General features: G+C 48.2%; 1 protein-coding gene across 2 annotated transcripts in view; it reads right to left on the bottom strand.

Annotated features, from left to right (window-relative positions):
* The window catches only part of LOC111858635 (thyrotropin-releasing hormone-degrading ectoenzyme-like), a 65,298-nt gene that overhangs the window by 15,538 nt on the left and 33,797 nt on the right, over window positions 1–15,963 (bottom strand). For both annotated transcript variants that reach the window (XM_023840563.2, XM_023840564.2), the window contains 4 exons: window positions 12,128–12,265; window positions 11,059–11,124; window positions 5,494–5,559; window positions 2,790–2,977 (listed from right to left, as the gene is read on the bottom strand). In XM_023840563.2, coding sequence (XP_023696331.1) covers window positions 2,790–2,977; window positions 5,494–5,559; window positions 11,059–11,124; window positions 12,128–12,265 — 458 coding nt within the window. The remainder of the gene's footprint in view (window positions 1–2,789; window positions 2,978–5,493; window positions 5,560–11,058; window positions 11,125–12,127; window positions 12,266–15,963) is intronic.

Genomic DNA, 15,963 nt, shown 5'->3' with positions numbered 1-15,963 from the left:
GCTGACGATAGCAGGCTCACACAGCTGCCCTAGTCTGAGCTCTTACAGAACCACGCTGACGATAGCAGGCTAACACAGCTGCCCTGGTCTGAGCTCTTACAGAACCACACTGACGATAGCAGGCTCACACAGCTGCCCTAGTCTGAGCTCTTACAGAACCACGCTGACGATAGCAGGCTCACACAGCTGCCCTGGTCTGAGCTCTTACAGAACCACGCTGACGATAGCAGGCTCACACAGCTGCCCTGGTCTGAGCTCTTACAGAACCACGCTGACGATAGCAGACTTACACAGCTGCCCTGGTCTGCGCTCTTACAGAACCACGCTGACGATAGCAGGCTCACACAGCTGCCCTAGTCTGAGCTCTTACAGAACCACGCTGACGATAGCAGACTTACACAGCTGCCCTGGTCTGCGCTCTTACAGAACCACGCTGACGATAGCAGGCTCACACAGCTGCCCTAGTCTGAGCTCTTACAGAACCACGCTGACGATAGCAGGCTCACACAGCTGCCCTGGTCTGAGCTCTTACAGAACCACACTGACGATAGCAGGCTCACACAGCTGCCCTGGTCTGAGCTCTTACAGAACCACACTGACGATAGCAGGCTCACACAGCTGCCCTGGTCTGAGCTCTTACAGAACCACGCTGACGATAGCAGGCTCACACAGCTGCCCTGGTCTGAGCTCTTACAGAACCACGCTGACGATAGCAGGCTGTTTAAGGTACAGCATGTATTCACTGCATGTGCATCGCGGTAAATGCATCAATAAAGAACGGACAGGCGGACCCACTGTCACCACCCTTCAGAGATGCGCTGAAGGGACCCTTCATTAAACATTAGCAGGTTAAAAAAATTTGCCCCAGTAAGGGGAATAATTTCCTTTGTAAGGTATAGGTTCACCTGAAGGCGGATGGAGCATCTTCCAAATAATTAGCGGTGGATGGAGGCAGATTCATCCTTCAGCACCCCACAAACTAAATAAAACACTCTACCTCCTGCTTGGCCCCTTTTATCTAATCAAACTGGCCCAAAAGCAAACATGTGAGCATATACATAAACCTCAAACATCAGATTCTGAGCAACAGCAATATTTACATAAACAGATAAGTATGATAAATCGAACAATATGTACTAAAATAGTCTTATATCAGGATGTGGAAGCTACGAAAGGCACCAGCTGAACACTCAAAGAATGGTAACCTGACGTCTAATGGACTCCAATGACCCTCCGGTCTCAGATCTAACAATGACACGGCCCCCCTTTTTCCGCGCTCGGCACAAAATGTTTCCGTTGCCTTCGGCTCAGGCAAATCCCCATCGGGCGGTCTGGGATCGCACTAAAATGCCTCAGCAGGGCTGCTAATGAGAGCCGGCCTTCAACAAGGTCCCTATGCACTGCTTTTATGTTGATATTTAGTGGCAGAAACCGCAGGTCAGCAAAGCTGTCCATGATGAGACACAGGGTGACAGGTATGAAGTGCCTGAGTCATCCGCTACCCTTTGACTGCCAGATTCAAAGCTTCAAGCTTCCATCCCCCAGCCAGTTGAATGTCCAAAACCCATATTTCCTGTAACAGTCATATCCATAATCTATATTGTTTTGCACTAACTGAGCTTTTCTGCAACGTCTGTATTTTGCACTGTCTTGTATTGTTTTGCAATGTATGTATTGTGGTGCACTTATTATCTTATCTTGTTATGCACCATGTTGCACCATGAGGCTGACCAAGTGAAGCTGCCCGTGTGAAGCTGCCCGTGTGAGGCTGCCCGAGTGAAGCTGCCCGAGTGAGGCTGCCCGAGTGAAGCTGCCCGTGTGAGGCTGCCCGAGTGAGGCTGCCCGTGTGAGGCTGCCCGAGTGAAGCTGCCCGTGTGAAGCTGCCCGTGTGAAGCTGCCCGAGTGAAGCAACCCGAGTGAGGCTGCCCGTGTGAAGCAACCCGAGTGAGGCTGCCCGAGTGAAGCTGCCCAAGTGAGGCTGCCCGTGTGAGGCTGCCGAAGTAAAGCTGCCCGAGTGAGGCTGCCTGTGTGAAGCTGCCCGAGTGAGGCTGCCCGAGTGAAGCTGCCCTTGTGAGGCTGCCCGAGTGAGGCTGCCCGAGTGAGGCTGCCCGAGTGAAGCTGCCCGAGTGAGGCTGCCCAAGTGAAGCTGCCCGTGTGAGGCTGCCCGAGTGAAGCTGCCCGTGTGAGGCTGCCCGAGTGAAGCTGCCCGTGTGAGGCTGCCCGAGTGAGGCTGCCCGAGTGAGGCTGCCCGAGTGAAGCTGCCCTTGTGAGGCTGCCCGAGTGAAGCTGCCCGAGTGAGGCTGCCCGAGTGAAGCTGCCCGTGTGAGGCTGCCCGAGTGAAGCTGCCCGTGTGAGGCTGCCCGAGTGAAGCTGCCCGAGTGAGGCTGCCCGAGTGAAGCTGCCCGTGTGAGGCTGCCCGAGTGAAGCTGCCCGTGTGAGGCTGACTAAGCACTCCAGTGCACCTGTTGCACATGGTCAATAAAGATTTTGTATCTTTCAAACACATTCAAATAACAGAGACCAACGCAGGAGAGCTGAACATATATAAAAGCACAGCAACTCTAAAAATAAACTTATGTGGTAGGAAGTTTAAAAACATACATGACAACAGGTTGGAAGGTAGGGCGACTGACCAAAAATGGCCAAACTTTGGCCAAAATTAAACAGATACTAAACAATGTGCCTTTACTACTTCATTTCCTCGTGTTCCTGCATTAGCTAAGTACTGGGTACTAGGTCACAGATATCCAGCCTCATATGATCAAGGCAACAACTGGGAATGGAGATACCTGGTGTTGAAGAGCTTCATGTCCGCTCTCTTGGCATCAGCATGGTAGAGGAAGTGCTCCTGACTGATGGTCACGCTGTGGTCCAGACTCTCGTTTCTGCTGATGGTTACCACAGGATAGCCCATCTGCAGCGTCCAGCCGTCCATCACCTCCTTGATGTTGATGTGCTTCCCTTCCTTCTGCATCGCCTTACGGGACAGGGAGCAGAACACAGGCCAGTAAGCCACTTCTAGTGATACAGTTATGTGGCACGGCTCAACCAAACTGCAACTTTTTCAGACCCAAAAAGTTCCTTCCCACGTAGCTTCCCAAGTTCTCTGTTGGTACAATCTAATGAGCAACGTTGTATCAAGATGGATGTGATTTCCTGCCTTTAATGGGTCACAGGTGCTTATGATGGTTAATAGATGAATCATTACTATTACTGAGTGAATAGATGAATCATTACTATTTCTGAGTCAATAGGTGAATCATTACTATTACTGAGTGAATAGGTGAATCATTATTATTTCTGAGTAAATAGGTGAATCATTACTATTTCTGAGTAAATAAGGAGAGTGGGCTGGAATTTAACGCCTATTACCGAAGAGCTCCTGTAAGCAGGACCAGTGTTTAGTCACAGGAGATGAGGCTGACTCCCGGGGAACACGACCAGAGCCACTGCCTGAGTTTACTGCCTGTAAAAAGTCATTTCCTACTGAGCAGGTTTTTCAGGTTGTTATAAAACTGTTAAAGGAACTTTCATCCAAGAGCATGAGAGCCAGAAGTCATGCATTGATAAAAGGAGTATATTTCTACCTTAATTCTCAAAAAAACACATTTACATTTTATTTATTTAGCAAAGGCTTTAATCCAAAATGACAGAGAATCTTTTTGAGAAAGCAGGACCAGTCAGCAATTGGGTTAATGGCCTCGATCAGGGGGCCAACAGTGACGTCACTCTGCCAACCCTGGGGTTTAAACCAGCAACCTTCTGATCACAGGCACAGCGTCCGAACCCTCTGAGACACAGAGTGCCGCTGAAGACCCCTAAAAAAATGAACGGTGAAGAATCACGTGGGGCATGTAATGGGATGACAACCCAGATGAATCAACGTAAATGCAACATCGACCATGACTCATGTGATCTGTATGCTTGGAAAGGCATCTCCAGCAAGCAGCCTGGTAGAGTCTGACTCACTCACAGTCTCCTAACGATATGAGAAAGCCAGAGTGTTTTCTTTCTCATGACTCTTCTAACGGGGGGACACAATCAATTATAACCCAGGCTGGTCGTGTTAATCTGAGCAGAGAGAAACAACTGCCATGGCAGTTAAGCAGAGCTAATGATGTCGAGTGCTGGCTGCTTCATCTGTCTGAGAGTGTTATTGCTGCTGGATACAATTTACATTTTATTCATGCTCACACTCATTCTGGGGCTGCACATGTGATTTGAACCCCTTCACACAGGTAGGCATGAACTCAAAGTGTTGGCTTCTATAATTATACACATTTTTCCCATAGGCTGGGAGGTGTGGGGGTGTTATTCCCATCCTCAACCTTATAGCGACTTGTTTTTCATACGTGTGTTTTCACCATGTCGAAATTCCAGTTTCAATTCCCCCTACTGGTTTTGCAAATCCATTTCCACTCTGTGCGTCATGTGGTTTTACTGGGCATTCCTTGTCTTTACTGGTTACTCCCAGGCAGGACTGGGATGGCAGGACTGGGATGGCTCTCCGGTACAAGACGTGATTCTTTATGCTTACATGCTTCCACCCTCGGAGCGGTAACACCTCCTCTACACGTCGGCACATTCTAGAATCCTGCAGCAGCGTCTGGCCAGGAGCACAGGACTCACATCAGCAGAGGAGGAGCGGAGGAGCACAGTCTACCCTTCATGTGGGGGGGGCGGTGTGTGGCTCTGCACGTTAGGCCTGTGATCAGGAGAGGAGCCACATCTCCGACGGGACCTTGAGCAAGGCCTTTACGCCCTTAAAAATGGCCTAGGGGTGCTGGATAAAAGCCTGACCCTGTGCTCAGACCCCAAGCTCCTCTTTCACCTCCATAAGGAGAGCATGATGGGTGAGCAGGAGGGCATGATATGTGAAAAAACACATTTCAAGGTACCTGTTCTTGTACAAATGCCAAATGTGGCTTCGTTTCATTTTTTTCCCTTTCATTTTTCATTATGCAGGCAATAGCCTGCAGAGACCATTCCGGCTACGAGTACGCAGTGAAGACAGGGCTGTGGAAGCGGCTCAGAAGAAGGGCACACGGTCCGAGCCTATTTGCGTGTTGTTTGTCCGGACAGCACAGTTAGTTCCTGACACTTAGGCTACACCAATCACTCAGAAATTAACAAATACTTCACAGTTCGATCAGCTGCTGATAAGAAGAATGCAGCTGCGAATTGCAACGTCAGTGGGATGATCGTGAGCTGCCACGACACTGCCAGCCATTTCCCATTTGTCATTAATTAATTAATTTCCCAGATGCAGCCCATCTCTATCCCATCTATTCACTCCTCCTTCCATTGGGATCAACCATGCAAGAAAAATAAGTTCTATAAAACAGACATTTGTTTCGGAAGAGGGTGCTGCAGCCGGCAGGTCCTCGATGCCGCCCATCTCCTTAAACACCCACATTAAAACCACATCAGTATCCTCACAGACACCAGCAGTGACAGTCTGCGTCTTGGCTCATCACAGAGATGCAGACTTACCTCAGAGAACTTGTTCCACAGGTCATCTCGCCCAGCGTTCCCATACATGTGGGTCCTCAAATAGTCCTGAAACCAAGGGAGACTAATTAAAACACGCACTTCATATTTAATAATACTCTTAAATACTCGTCTGTGCAAATACACACAAACGAATGATAAATTATACATAAGATGCAAGTGAAGGGTTAACACAGTGTTACAAAAAAATACTCCTTGAATTACACGTCCAAGTCAGTGGCGTTTGGCAGCAAACCTCAGCCAATTCTGGTATGTTTGCACATACTGGCGATAAAGTGTTCCGAGTTCTACTGTGCTGAGCCACTTTGAATACGAGCGTGAAAATTCTTGTCAGTACATACTTCCCTCCAAAAAGTGTATGAGAAACTCGAACCGTGAAAACCAACTGAGAAACCAGTAGTTTCCAGTAAACGATTAGCTGGAACACTGTCAGCAGCGCAGATATTCCCGGTATAGGATCGCTGTCAGGGTCGGCAGGCACCATCCTCATTGGTATTAATGAGTTCCTACATGCCACTTCTACTCCCTTAATCCAAAACTCAGAACGCATCCCTCCAAACACGCTGATAACTTCTGAAATGTAGGCATATCATCTTCTCACGTCCCCCTGCAATTATGTTCACTGATTATGGAAGAAATCCCTCTAAGAGCAGATCACCTCACCTCACTTACTGGTATGATGTTATTTTTTTAAGTGACCTACATTATACCTGAGGCAGCATGATTTAAACTGTATGCAAGAAGCGATGCTATTGGAAACAGTTGGTTCATATTAATAAGCAACTACTAACAGCATCGACAAGCCCCCCGTCGAAACAAGCCCCCCCCATCGAAACATGGTTGTTTCATTGGCTGTGCTACCAATTGGTCAACTGTATTTAACCACGGAAAAACAACGCAAATTCTGGCAATAGATATGTTAGCCGTGCCACTGTGAAACTGACACTGAAGTTAAGATCATTTGCACGGATTGTTTGGATTGGGAAGTTTGCCTTTTGGTCTCGGTTTCCGCTGCCGAGTCCGATGCCTGCACATGTGGTGTCTGACTCCAAGACGATCAGCCTACAGCCTGAGAGCACTGGAACGGCAAGACGCGGGCAGAGGAGGCGGGACCTAGATGAGGACCAGACGGGCAGCAGAAGATGCCAGCAGCCTGGCTTGTTCTTGCTCAGATCCCGGGAGAACCTGCTGCCCTCCATATTTCCATGACTGGAGCTCTGACGCCCTTTTCTAGCCTGAACGCTGCTGCATGGAATGGGCCCAATATTCCGCTTTGTGCATCTAAACAGGCTACACATATTGAAATAATATAGATATTCAGCGACTCACAGCTTGTATGTTTTAATGCGTAATTAATGACCGTGTTGTATGGTGTCAGTGTCTCCCTATGTAAGGAATCACTGTGAGGACATCTTCCAAATGCAATCCTGAAATTAAATTAGGAAAATAAATATTTTAACTTGTGATATCATTTATGAATTATCAGGTCCACATAAGATCAGTTTTAAGCAGATGGGATCAGAAATGTGCCCTGTAATGTTCCGGTGACACTTAGAGCCCAAGGATTCTGGGAGTGTGAGTGTCGCTCCAATTCCACTCCTTTTAAACTGTGTTCACATTACAACTAATGACACCCTCGGTGCAAAGTAGTATGAATTTACAGATCAAAGTAACACACTACAATGCTTAAGATCAGAATAGAAGCTTTCTTGCAATACCATTCAGGCAGGTTAATTTCCTTACAGACCTGTGGAACATCATAGACTTATTCTGATTTTAAAAATAAGAATCATCCATCCATGCATGCATGGCCCCACCCCTTGTGCTTATTGTCTTGTTCCATTCCACGTTACAGTCAGCTCATCGTCTTCCCAATAAACCCAGGGATCAAGTCACAGAGCAAATTCATTCAAAATGCAGTGGAAGAATAAAAATACATATTTCTCCTCTGTCTCTCTGTGATTTTCTTCAGATGAACATGAATCCAGGCAGAGTGACTTCATAATTTACACATTAATATAATACTTCTGCAATATACTACAGTCTGCTTCCATATAAATAATTCATATTTTTTGTCTGTGTATTACCAAGGTTGTTTCCAAACTGATTTACAAGGAGCTGTAAGCAATCTGCAGTTCTAAATGACTTACCAAAGAAACGCGGGGGCTATTTAGACATTTTGCTCGAAGGAGAACATCCACACCATCTCCATATTTACAGACAGATTACAGCTAATCTGTTTTTCCGTCTCTGTCCACTGACTCCACGTAATGAGACCTGACAGTGTTTAGCTATTCTGCCTAAGACAGCAGGCTGGAAAGTCAGAGAAAGCACCGTGTTATTAATTCTGAGGAGTTTAAGGCTCAGGCTCGGGCTCTGGGGATGCTGTTCGGTCAGATCACAGTGCAGGGGTGCCAGGTTCACAGTCCGCACTGAAGAAGGAGTGCCGGTCCGTGCAGTGCAGGCAGGTGGGAGGAGGCCACTGCATTTATCACACGCATATTCATAAACATGAGCTATCTTAGCCTTCTGCTATTTTAGCCTCGGCAATTAGCAGCATGGGCTGCGCTACTCATATCACCCTGACTGATAACGCATAGAAACCCAGCTTAATGGGGAAATAACTGCAAGGTCAATAGACTTCACAGCTGTCTATGGAGTTAAATGGGAAAATATAATTAAAATAACTCTAAAGCAGGGCAATCTCTCTTTGAATGTATTATTTTAAACTCTAAAGCTCATTCACTCTTTGGGCAAAGGCTGTACAGTGCATATATCTCTCATATTTCTATAGAAATCTCTCTCCTGTCTATAGCGACGCTGCATAAAACCTCGTTCAGATGCGACGCTTAATTCTGATTATTTCTTTAATTCGTTAATCCAGACCTGCTTCAAACGGGCTCACTGTCCTCTCTCGCCCAGATGGGGGCTGTTTACCCACAGCAGCAGGGTATTTATTCACAAGAGCTACAAACAGGGAGGTGTTACACATAAATCAATCAGCGGCGAAGGTTGGAATGTGAGCCAAAGAGGTGTAAATGTCTAGGGCGCCATCTTCAGAGTGGCCACACGGGGCGTCTCTCAATACCAAAAATGCAAAGATCGTACTTGTGGTCTTGGCAAGAATGGTCTGGCTATTTTGCCTTCCAAGAACGAACTTGATTGGTCTCCTTTTGCAAGGATGCACCCGATGTATTCTTGATATATCGGGTGGGGCAAGAACAACACCTGGCTATTATGACCTGAGGGTGGGAATTGCAGGCTGCGCCTAAAGCTCCACATGGACTTAGACAAGCTCTGATTGTTCTCCCCCCCCCACCCCGAACCGAGGGCGCTGAGATGTGACCGTTCATTTGTGGTTGTTGTGGGGCATCCAGGCAGGGGAGGGCCGCGTGGTGCTTAGCGACAATGTGATCCTCCTTAAAATCTGGAGGCGTCGTGTGAGGAGCACGCCTGCCTCTGGGTGGGGGGGCACGTCTATGTGCGAGGAAGCCATAAACACTGACGGGGGCGCTGACCCAGGGGGCACAGCCAGGACGCAGCCCTGTGGAGAGCCCGGCATGCATATAAGCATTTGTTTTTGCACCAGGGGGGATCTGTGCACTGGAGGTGGTCACACTGCCCCCTACGGTCACACGGCCCCCTACGGTCACACGGCCCCCTGTGGTCACACTGCCCCCTGCTGGCACCTGGCTGGATTAATCATTCACTGCAGCCCATATGAATCATCCCGAACCTCGATGTACATTCCTAAGTGCAGGTGCATTTTTAGAAATATAGTACAAGCGCGACGCATGAATATTACAAATACAGTGTTGACCTCTCAGTATGAGTCTTCTGTCCCTGCAAAAAACAAGCAAAAGCTACCACACTTGTTCAAAGACAAGCTATGAAGAGTGCAACAACATAACCCATCATTTGGCCAATAAATTATTCTTCAGCTGAGCTAAAAACTTTCAGACTCACTGTTAAGGAGGTATCTAAAACCGTAAGAGCACAGATTTGGAGCAGGACGTCATTCTTGTATAGTGAGAGGGTCAAACTGACCGTACAACCTCAGGATTAGACTTGAATGTTGTGCTTCTAACAAGTGTTTGTAGAGGCTTGTTAAATGTACCTGTGTGACCAAGTACCTTATTTATAGGCATGAAATGTAAAAGAGTGGAATATTTATTGATGTGACAGTGAGCCTACTTCTGCCTGAATAGGCAAAGACAAAGGGGTGGGTATCTCAGCTGTGATCTGAGGAGGCATCCTGGTCCCCTAGAGCTTCTGCTGAAAATGTCAGGTCTTTGTTAAATGTGCTAAGTGCACCACTCCGGCCGTCGACATGGATGCACGAGTATACAAAATGCCCATACCTCCTCGGGGGTGGGGGGCTGGGGGGTCTGTACCCATCCTGTGCAACAGTGTCAGAGCATGAAGCACTAGAACCAGCAGGTCAGGCTGACAGATAAAATGTAAATTTGCATAAATGAATAGACTGGCCTTGTATCCGTGTTCATTCAACAGGGAGAAAAAATCCAAACCTAGCATGTTTTTTCAGGGTTAAATACACATCTTTGTAATTGAGAAGACCACTGAATATTGGGTTTACCGGGGTATTAAAATCCAGTGGTAATGCATTAGCTGAAAAATTATGATACGTTTCAGTCCTGCGCCATTTATTTCTATGTATAAACGCGGCTTGCTGTAGAATGTAAAACGTGCTCTTAAATTTCCAAACAGTGTCCCAGAAAGATAATTTAGGTCAGAATCATTCAGGCTTCTATTGGATGTTTTTTCTGTTGCATTTCTTCTTTGAATGTGTGACCAGTCGGACGGAGCCACTCGCCGTCTGAACACTTGTGCTTGATTTGACCCTTAACGAGACATTCCATGGTTACCCTGTGTGAGGATAAACCTGGCGGAGGGAACAGCCACAGTCTCACTCATCGGTGAAGCCGGATGCTCATGCTCAGCCACCCGCACACTGTAAGCACTGGAATATCACTGCCATGGCAGCAGCAGCGCGAGCTCAGCCACCCGCACACTGTAAGCACTGGGACATCACTGCCATGGCAGCAGCGCGCGCTCAGCCACCCGCACACTGTAAGCACTGGGACATCACTGCCATGGCAGCAGCAGCGCGAGCTCAGCCACCCGCACACTGTAAGCACTGGGACATCACTGCCATGGCAGCAGCGCGCGCTCAGCCACCCGCACACTGTAAGCACTGGGACATCACTGCCATGGCAGCAGCGCGCGCTCAGCCACCCGCACACTGTAAGCACTGGGACATCACTGCCATGGCAGCAGCGCGCGCTCAGCCACCCGCACACTGTAAGCACTGGGACATCACTGCCATGGCAGCAGCAGCGCGAGCTCAGCCACCCGCACACTGTAAGCACTGGGACATCACTGCCATGGCAGCAGCGCGCGCTCAGCCACCCGCACACTGTAAGCACTGGGACATCACTGCCATGGCAGCAGTGCGCGCTCAGCCACCCGCACACTGTAAGCACTGGGACATCACTGCCATGGCAGCAGTGCGCGCTTTTTACCTACATTCAGTGCCCTCTGGAAGACGGGCTGGCCCAGCACATTGGCCAGCATGCGGATCAGGGCAGCCCCCTGGGAGACAGAGAGGGAGACCCGTTAGGAGGGGGCTGCGCCCCGCTGCAGCTTTGCTCAGAAGGATGTCCGCCAATCTGTGCCGTTTGGGCCAGACATCCACCGATACAATGTGCAGCACCAGCGGAACAGTTCTGAATCATACAATTTGTTAACACACCCACCCCCCCATAGAAGACAAACAAACCAGCAGGCTGAAACCTGGAGAGAACTTTCCAGACTCAATAACAATACAAAACTGAACAAAACCACGGACCAGTGACATGTTTCCCTAATATCTCACCTCACCTTGCCTGTTGTCTCTGCCCGCACTGATCCCCAACCTGGGTGGATCCTGACAAGCCAATCTATGGTGACGTACCATTGACGTGGGCAACGCCCACCACAGATTGACAGGTTAGACGACCAATGGGAAGCAGCAAGGCTTTTGCTAGAATAAGACGGGCATGTGGATGAGTCGCCATGGGGAGGGAGCTTCAGAAGCTCTAACTATCCCTGGTCATGGAGATCGTCATGGAGATCGTCATGGAGATCGCAGGGTGTAACATAAATAATGGCCGGCCAGACATGAGCTTCAGGCCCTGCTAAGAGTAACCAGCATTATTGGCCCACCTCTGAAACGGTACTGCCAATGTGCACAGCAATTCTGTTCTCTGTCAAGGATACTGCCGGTCGGGCCAATTCGGTATAATTCCGAAACTTCTGGGACATTTTTGGCTGTGCAGTGACCACCTTGCAGAAGTTAATAAAAAAGCATTAATCTTGTGACAACGGCAATTACAGCAATTCTGCATTTGCTGAGATACGTTTTTGGCTGTGTAATCACTCCTCCAAGGCGATTATTAATATCTGTTAAATTCACTTCTCATTCCGATTTATCGAGAATCCCTCTGTCCCAACCACACTGACAGCTTTTGGATTAACAGACCTCGCCACCCCCCCATTCACACCAGAACCCAGGACATGCAGAGGCCAGCAGAAAGGATGGGGGGTCATCACTGGCCTTCTTGTACGCGATCCAGTCGAAGACCCTGTCGATGTCTGCAGCCTGGTAGACCTCCTGCGAGATGGGGTGAGAGCTGGCCAGGCCGTCCAGCAGCATCACTTCATGCAGGACGTCCGTCAGGAAGCGCTGCTTCTCCTGAAAACGGAGAAGGTGCAAAGGCACGGGAATCCGGCGTTAAATCACCACAAAAGCCAGGCAGAGTGTCCCATAGCTTTCGCACTGTAAACAAAGGCAAAAGACCATTTCTGTGAGCAGATACAGTGTGATCTTCTGCTTGAACGGTATCAGATACATACACAGGTGGCCTGATGGTGAAGGACGACGTGCTCAAATAGCACAGAGCCAAAGGACCATGACTCTCTGGAATTAGAGAATATATCAAACTGCCCTGTCCTCCCATTTCCACGCAGCTGCCCATATTTAACCATAATAAGGTAATGAGTCCAGTCAGGATGAGCCGAGTTTCTCTACCCGAGTTGCCTGCAGATTTCAGGCTGGTGATCAATCACCATGAAAAAAGATCCATGCAAACCCGACTCCTTGTTGGGGCTCTGCGAGCGGTATACCCACCATGAGCCTCACGCTCAAACCCACCGTTGACCCGTCTCTAAATTGCCTTTGCAGCAGTACCACTAAAGATGGCTACTTATGTAGAACACAGGGCGCACTAATGCCCAGTAACACCTGCTTGTCATTTCGTAGCGTCTCATCGGGGACATTACTCAGCCATAAATGCACCCATCAGTGACAAACGACGTGCTCAGCCAATGAAGTACACCAGAAAAAAAGCGGCCAGTTTGCTGTTCGTCTGTATGGCCAGGATGCCTGCGCTTCCCTGTTCTGTCAACAGGGGGCGAGAACAGGAAACACCTCCCACGGGGAACCAGGACGAGCGGACGAGCTGTTTGTTGTTCTCGTTCTCCCCGAATTTATTAAAAACAGTGAGAAAATTCCACCAGTCATGGACCTCATCCAAAAAAAATATTAAAAATCCACCACATCTTGATGCAAATCTGTCTTCCTTCTTCCCAGCTTACCGAGCTGCTCCGCAAAGACGTTTAGCTACACAAAAAGAGCCCAGATTCTCAGGCACAAAATCTGTCGCAGAAACAAACTCACACATTTAGCCCTGATGGGAGACAGAAAGTACCGGCAGAACTTCAGTAGAAGTTCATGGTCTAATGTTCATGGTCTGTAATGTTCACGGTCTGCTCTGACCTGGATGAACAGAATGAAGAATGGATGCACTGGACCGCGGGCAGCCTGGGTACCACCCTACCAAAGGTGCTGCTTCTACTGACTCAGCTGCTTGCCTAATAAATTGCCTCCATCAACTCACAATATCGGACATGGTGCTGTTTTCTAATCAAAGCTTAACTTCATTCATTGACATGATGAGTAATTTATTATGCTGTTATTACCCAGCGGGGTGTTGCTGGTGTTTGTTCTCTTGACCGTGAGATCTCTTCCCCTCTTTGTTCAGGCTGAACCCTCACACAATGCCAGTGCCTTCTGACAGACACTGCTTTTGTGGGACCAGCCACTGGCATCTTTCCTAAGGACCCGGTCCTCAGAACTACATACATCACCCAGATTACATGTAGTAGGAACAGCAGAGGCGAGATGCCAGCGTTCCCGCAGCCCCAGAGCGGAGGGACAGGCAAGGCGCATTAATCTGTTTACGTGATTAATGCCACCCTTTTCTACCCAGAATGCACTGTGTTGTTTCAGTAAAGGGGCCTTTGGAGACTCCTGCATATGAAAACTTCACTGTTCCCGGGGTCTCTGAGCCTGGCTTGGCGTTCCCCTTCCTGGCAGGAAGCCCCCCAGCGTGATTCCACACAGCCAGTCTCAGAGGGAGAGCACTTTCATTGTTCAGCTGCCGCGACCATGTGTGTGCATGGGAATTTGCCAGTCTAAACAGCAACATTGTTAAGATACCTGACCTACAAAGACTTGTATGAAATTTTGAAGCACTGCAGCGGCTCCGGGGGGTCAGTGTTGGTCACAGCTGAACCCCGACTTCCAGTGCTGAAGAGAGAGAGAGGTAAGGAGCATGCACTGATACAGTGTGTAAGGAGCATGCACTGATACAGTGTGTAAGGAGCATGCACTGATACAGTGTGTAAGGAGCAGTGCACTGATACAGTGAGTAAGGAGCATGCACTGATACAGTGTGTAAGGAGCATGCACTGATACAGTGTGTAAGGAGCAGTGCACTGATACAGTGAGTAAGGAGCATGCACTGATACAGTGGGTAAGGAGCAGTGCACTGATACAGTGTGTAAGGAGCAGTGCACTGATACAGTGTGTAAGGAGCAGTGCATGATACAGTGTGTAAGGAGCATGCACTGATACAGTGTGTAAGGAGCATGCACTGATACAGTGTGTAAGGAGCATGCACTGATACAGTGTGTAAGGAGCATGCACTGATACAGTGTGTAAGGAGCATGCACTGATACAGTGTGTAAGGAGCATGCACTGATACAGTGTGTAAGGAGCATGCACTGATACAGTGCGTTGCCGCACACACCACATGACAAACCACCTCAGGGATGAGAGCCTGAGTGCAGCCATGCGGCAGGTGATACCTCAGCACCACACTACTCCAAATGGACCAGTGTAAGTTTTTTTCCAGCGGCTAGAGTGTCAATCCCCACCAACCCCCAAAAATTTCCCTGTAAGTAGAAGGACGTCCTTATAGGGCTGGATGTGGATTAACATCATACCCAGGACAAAGCTATTGCAGGTTAAGGGCCTTGCTCAAGGGCCCAGTGGAGTAGAAAACATTCCAGGCATTCACGGGATTTGAACCAGCAACCTACAGATCCCCAGCCTCACAGCTACCACACTGTCCAAACCTTTATTTATTATGTTCTGCACTATGAGCAAGAGAAATACATTTTCATATCACTGATTGTTGAACACATCAAAAATTACAATAAAACTACTTCGACTTGATTCAACTGCTGATTCATTTAAGAATTATATTCAGTGGCTGGTGACTGAATTCTTTACAACAAAATAAAAGTGATTGATTTAAACACAGCTGTTGTACTGATTAGGATGGGCCCCCTGGTTTAGTTCCTGGCAGTATACGCATATTTCCTTTACATTTAATAAGAGAAAGTAGGTCACAGCAGTTTGAAAAGACCTCAGCCTGGTTATTCTGGACCTTAAGGATCAAGGAGACAAGAAATGTTGCTTGTGTCCAGCAAAACATACATGCAGAATAATTCAAATGGCATCAAATTTCAGAAGTGTCCCAGAGTTTTCCACCATCAGACGTGGTCAAAAGGGCAGGGGTACAATCAATTTCTACGTTATTCTCTGCAGCCAAGTGTGACCAGAGTCCCCAAGGCAACCGTATCCATTCTATCTCAGGGCAAAAAGCTTCGTTATCTTCAAAGCTATTTCTATGCAAATGTAATCAACAAAAACATCATGATTTATACAGTCTGTCAACACTGCATTATTAAACCCTGCATTGTGCAGACACAGGCCCTAAGTCCCATCTCCATGTCATCGATAATGTCTCTGTCATGTGGTTATGGGTGACCAAATTTCAATCGTCAAAAACTTCATTTACGCCTGACTATAAACATAGTTTGACATATCAGGCTCACACATTCATCCATCTTCCAACTGCCTATCCTGGTTAGGATTCTGTGGTCTGCTCCAGGTGGCACAGGGCAGGGGACACCCAGGACGGGATGCCAGTCCATCACAGGGCACAGAGCAGGGGACACCCAGGACGGGATGCCAGTCCATCACAGGACACATGCTTTCAAGTACAGTGGACAATTTATGGATTTCTTTTAAACCTCTTTTTA

This window comes from Paramormyrops kingsleyae, chromosome 3, assembly GCF_048594095.1.
Source record: "Paramormyrops kingsleyae isolate MSU_618 chromosome 3, PKINGS_0.4, whole genome shotgun sequence".
Lineage (NCBI taxonomy): Eukaryota > Metazoa > Chordata > Actinopteri > Osteoglossiformes > Mormyridae > Paramormyrops > Paramormyrops kingsleyae.
Note: the sequence above shows the minus strand (reverse complement) of the source record. Positions and strands in the feature narration are given on the sequence as shown.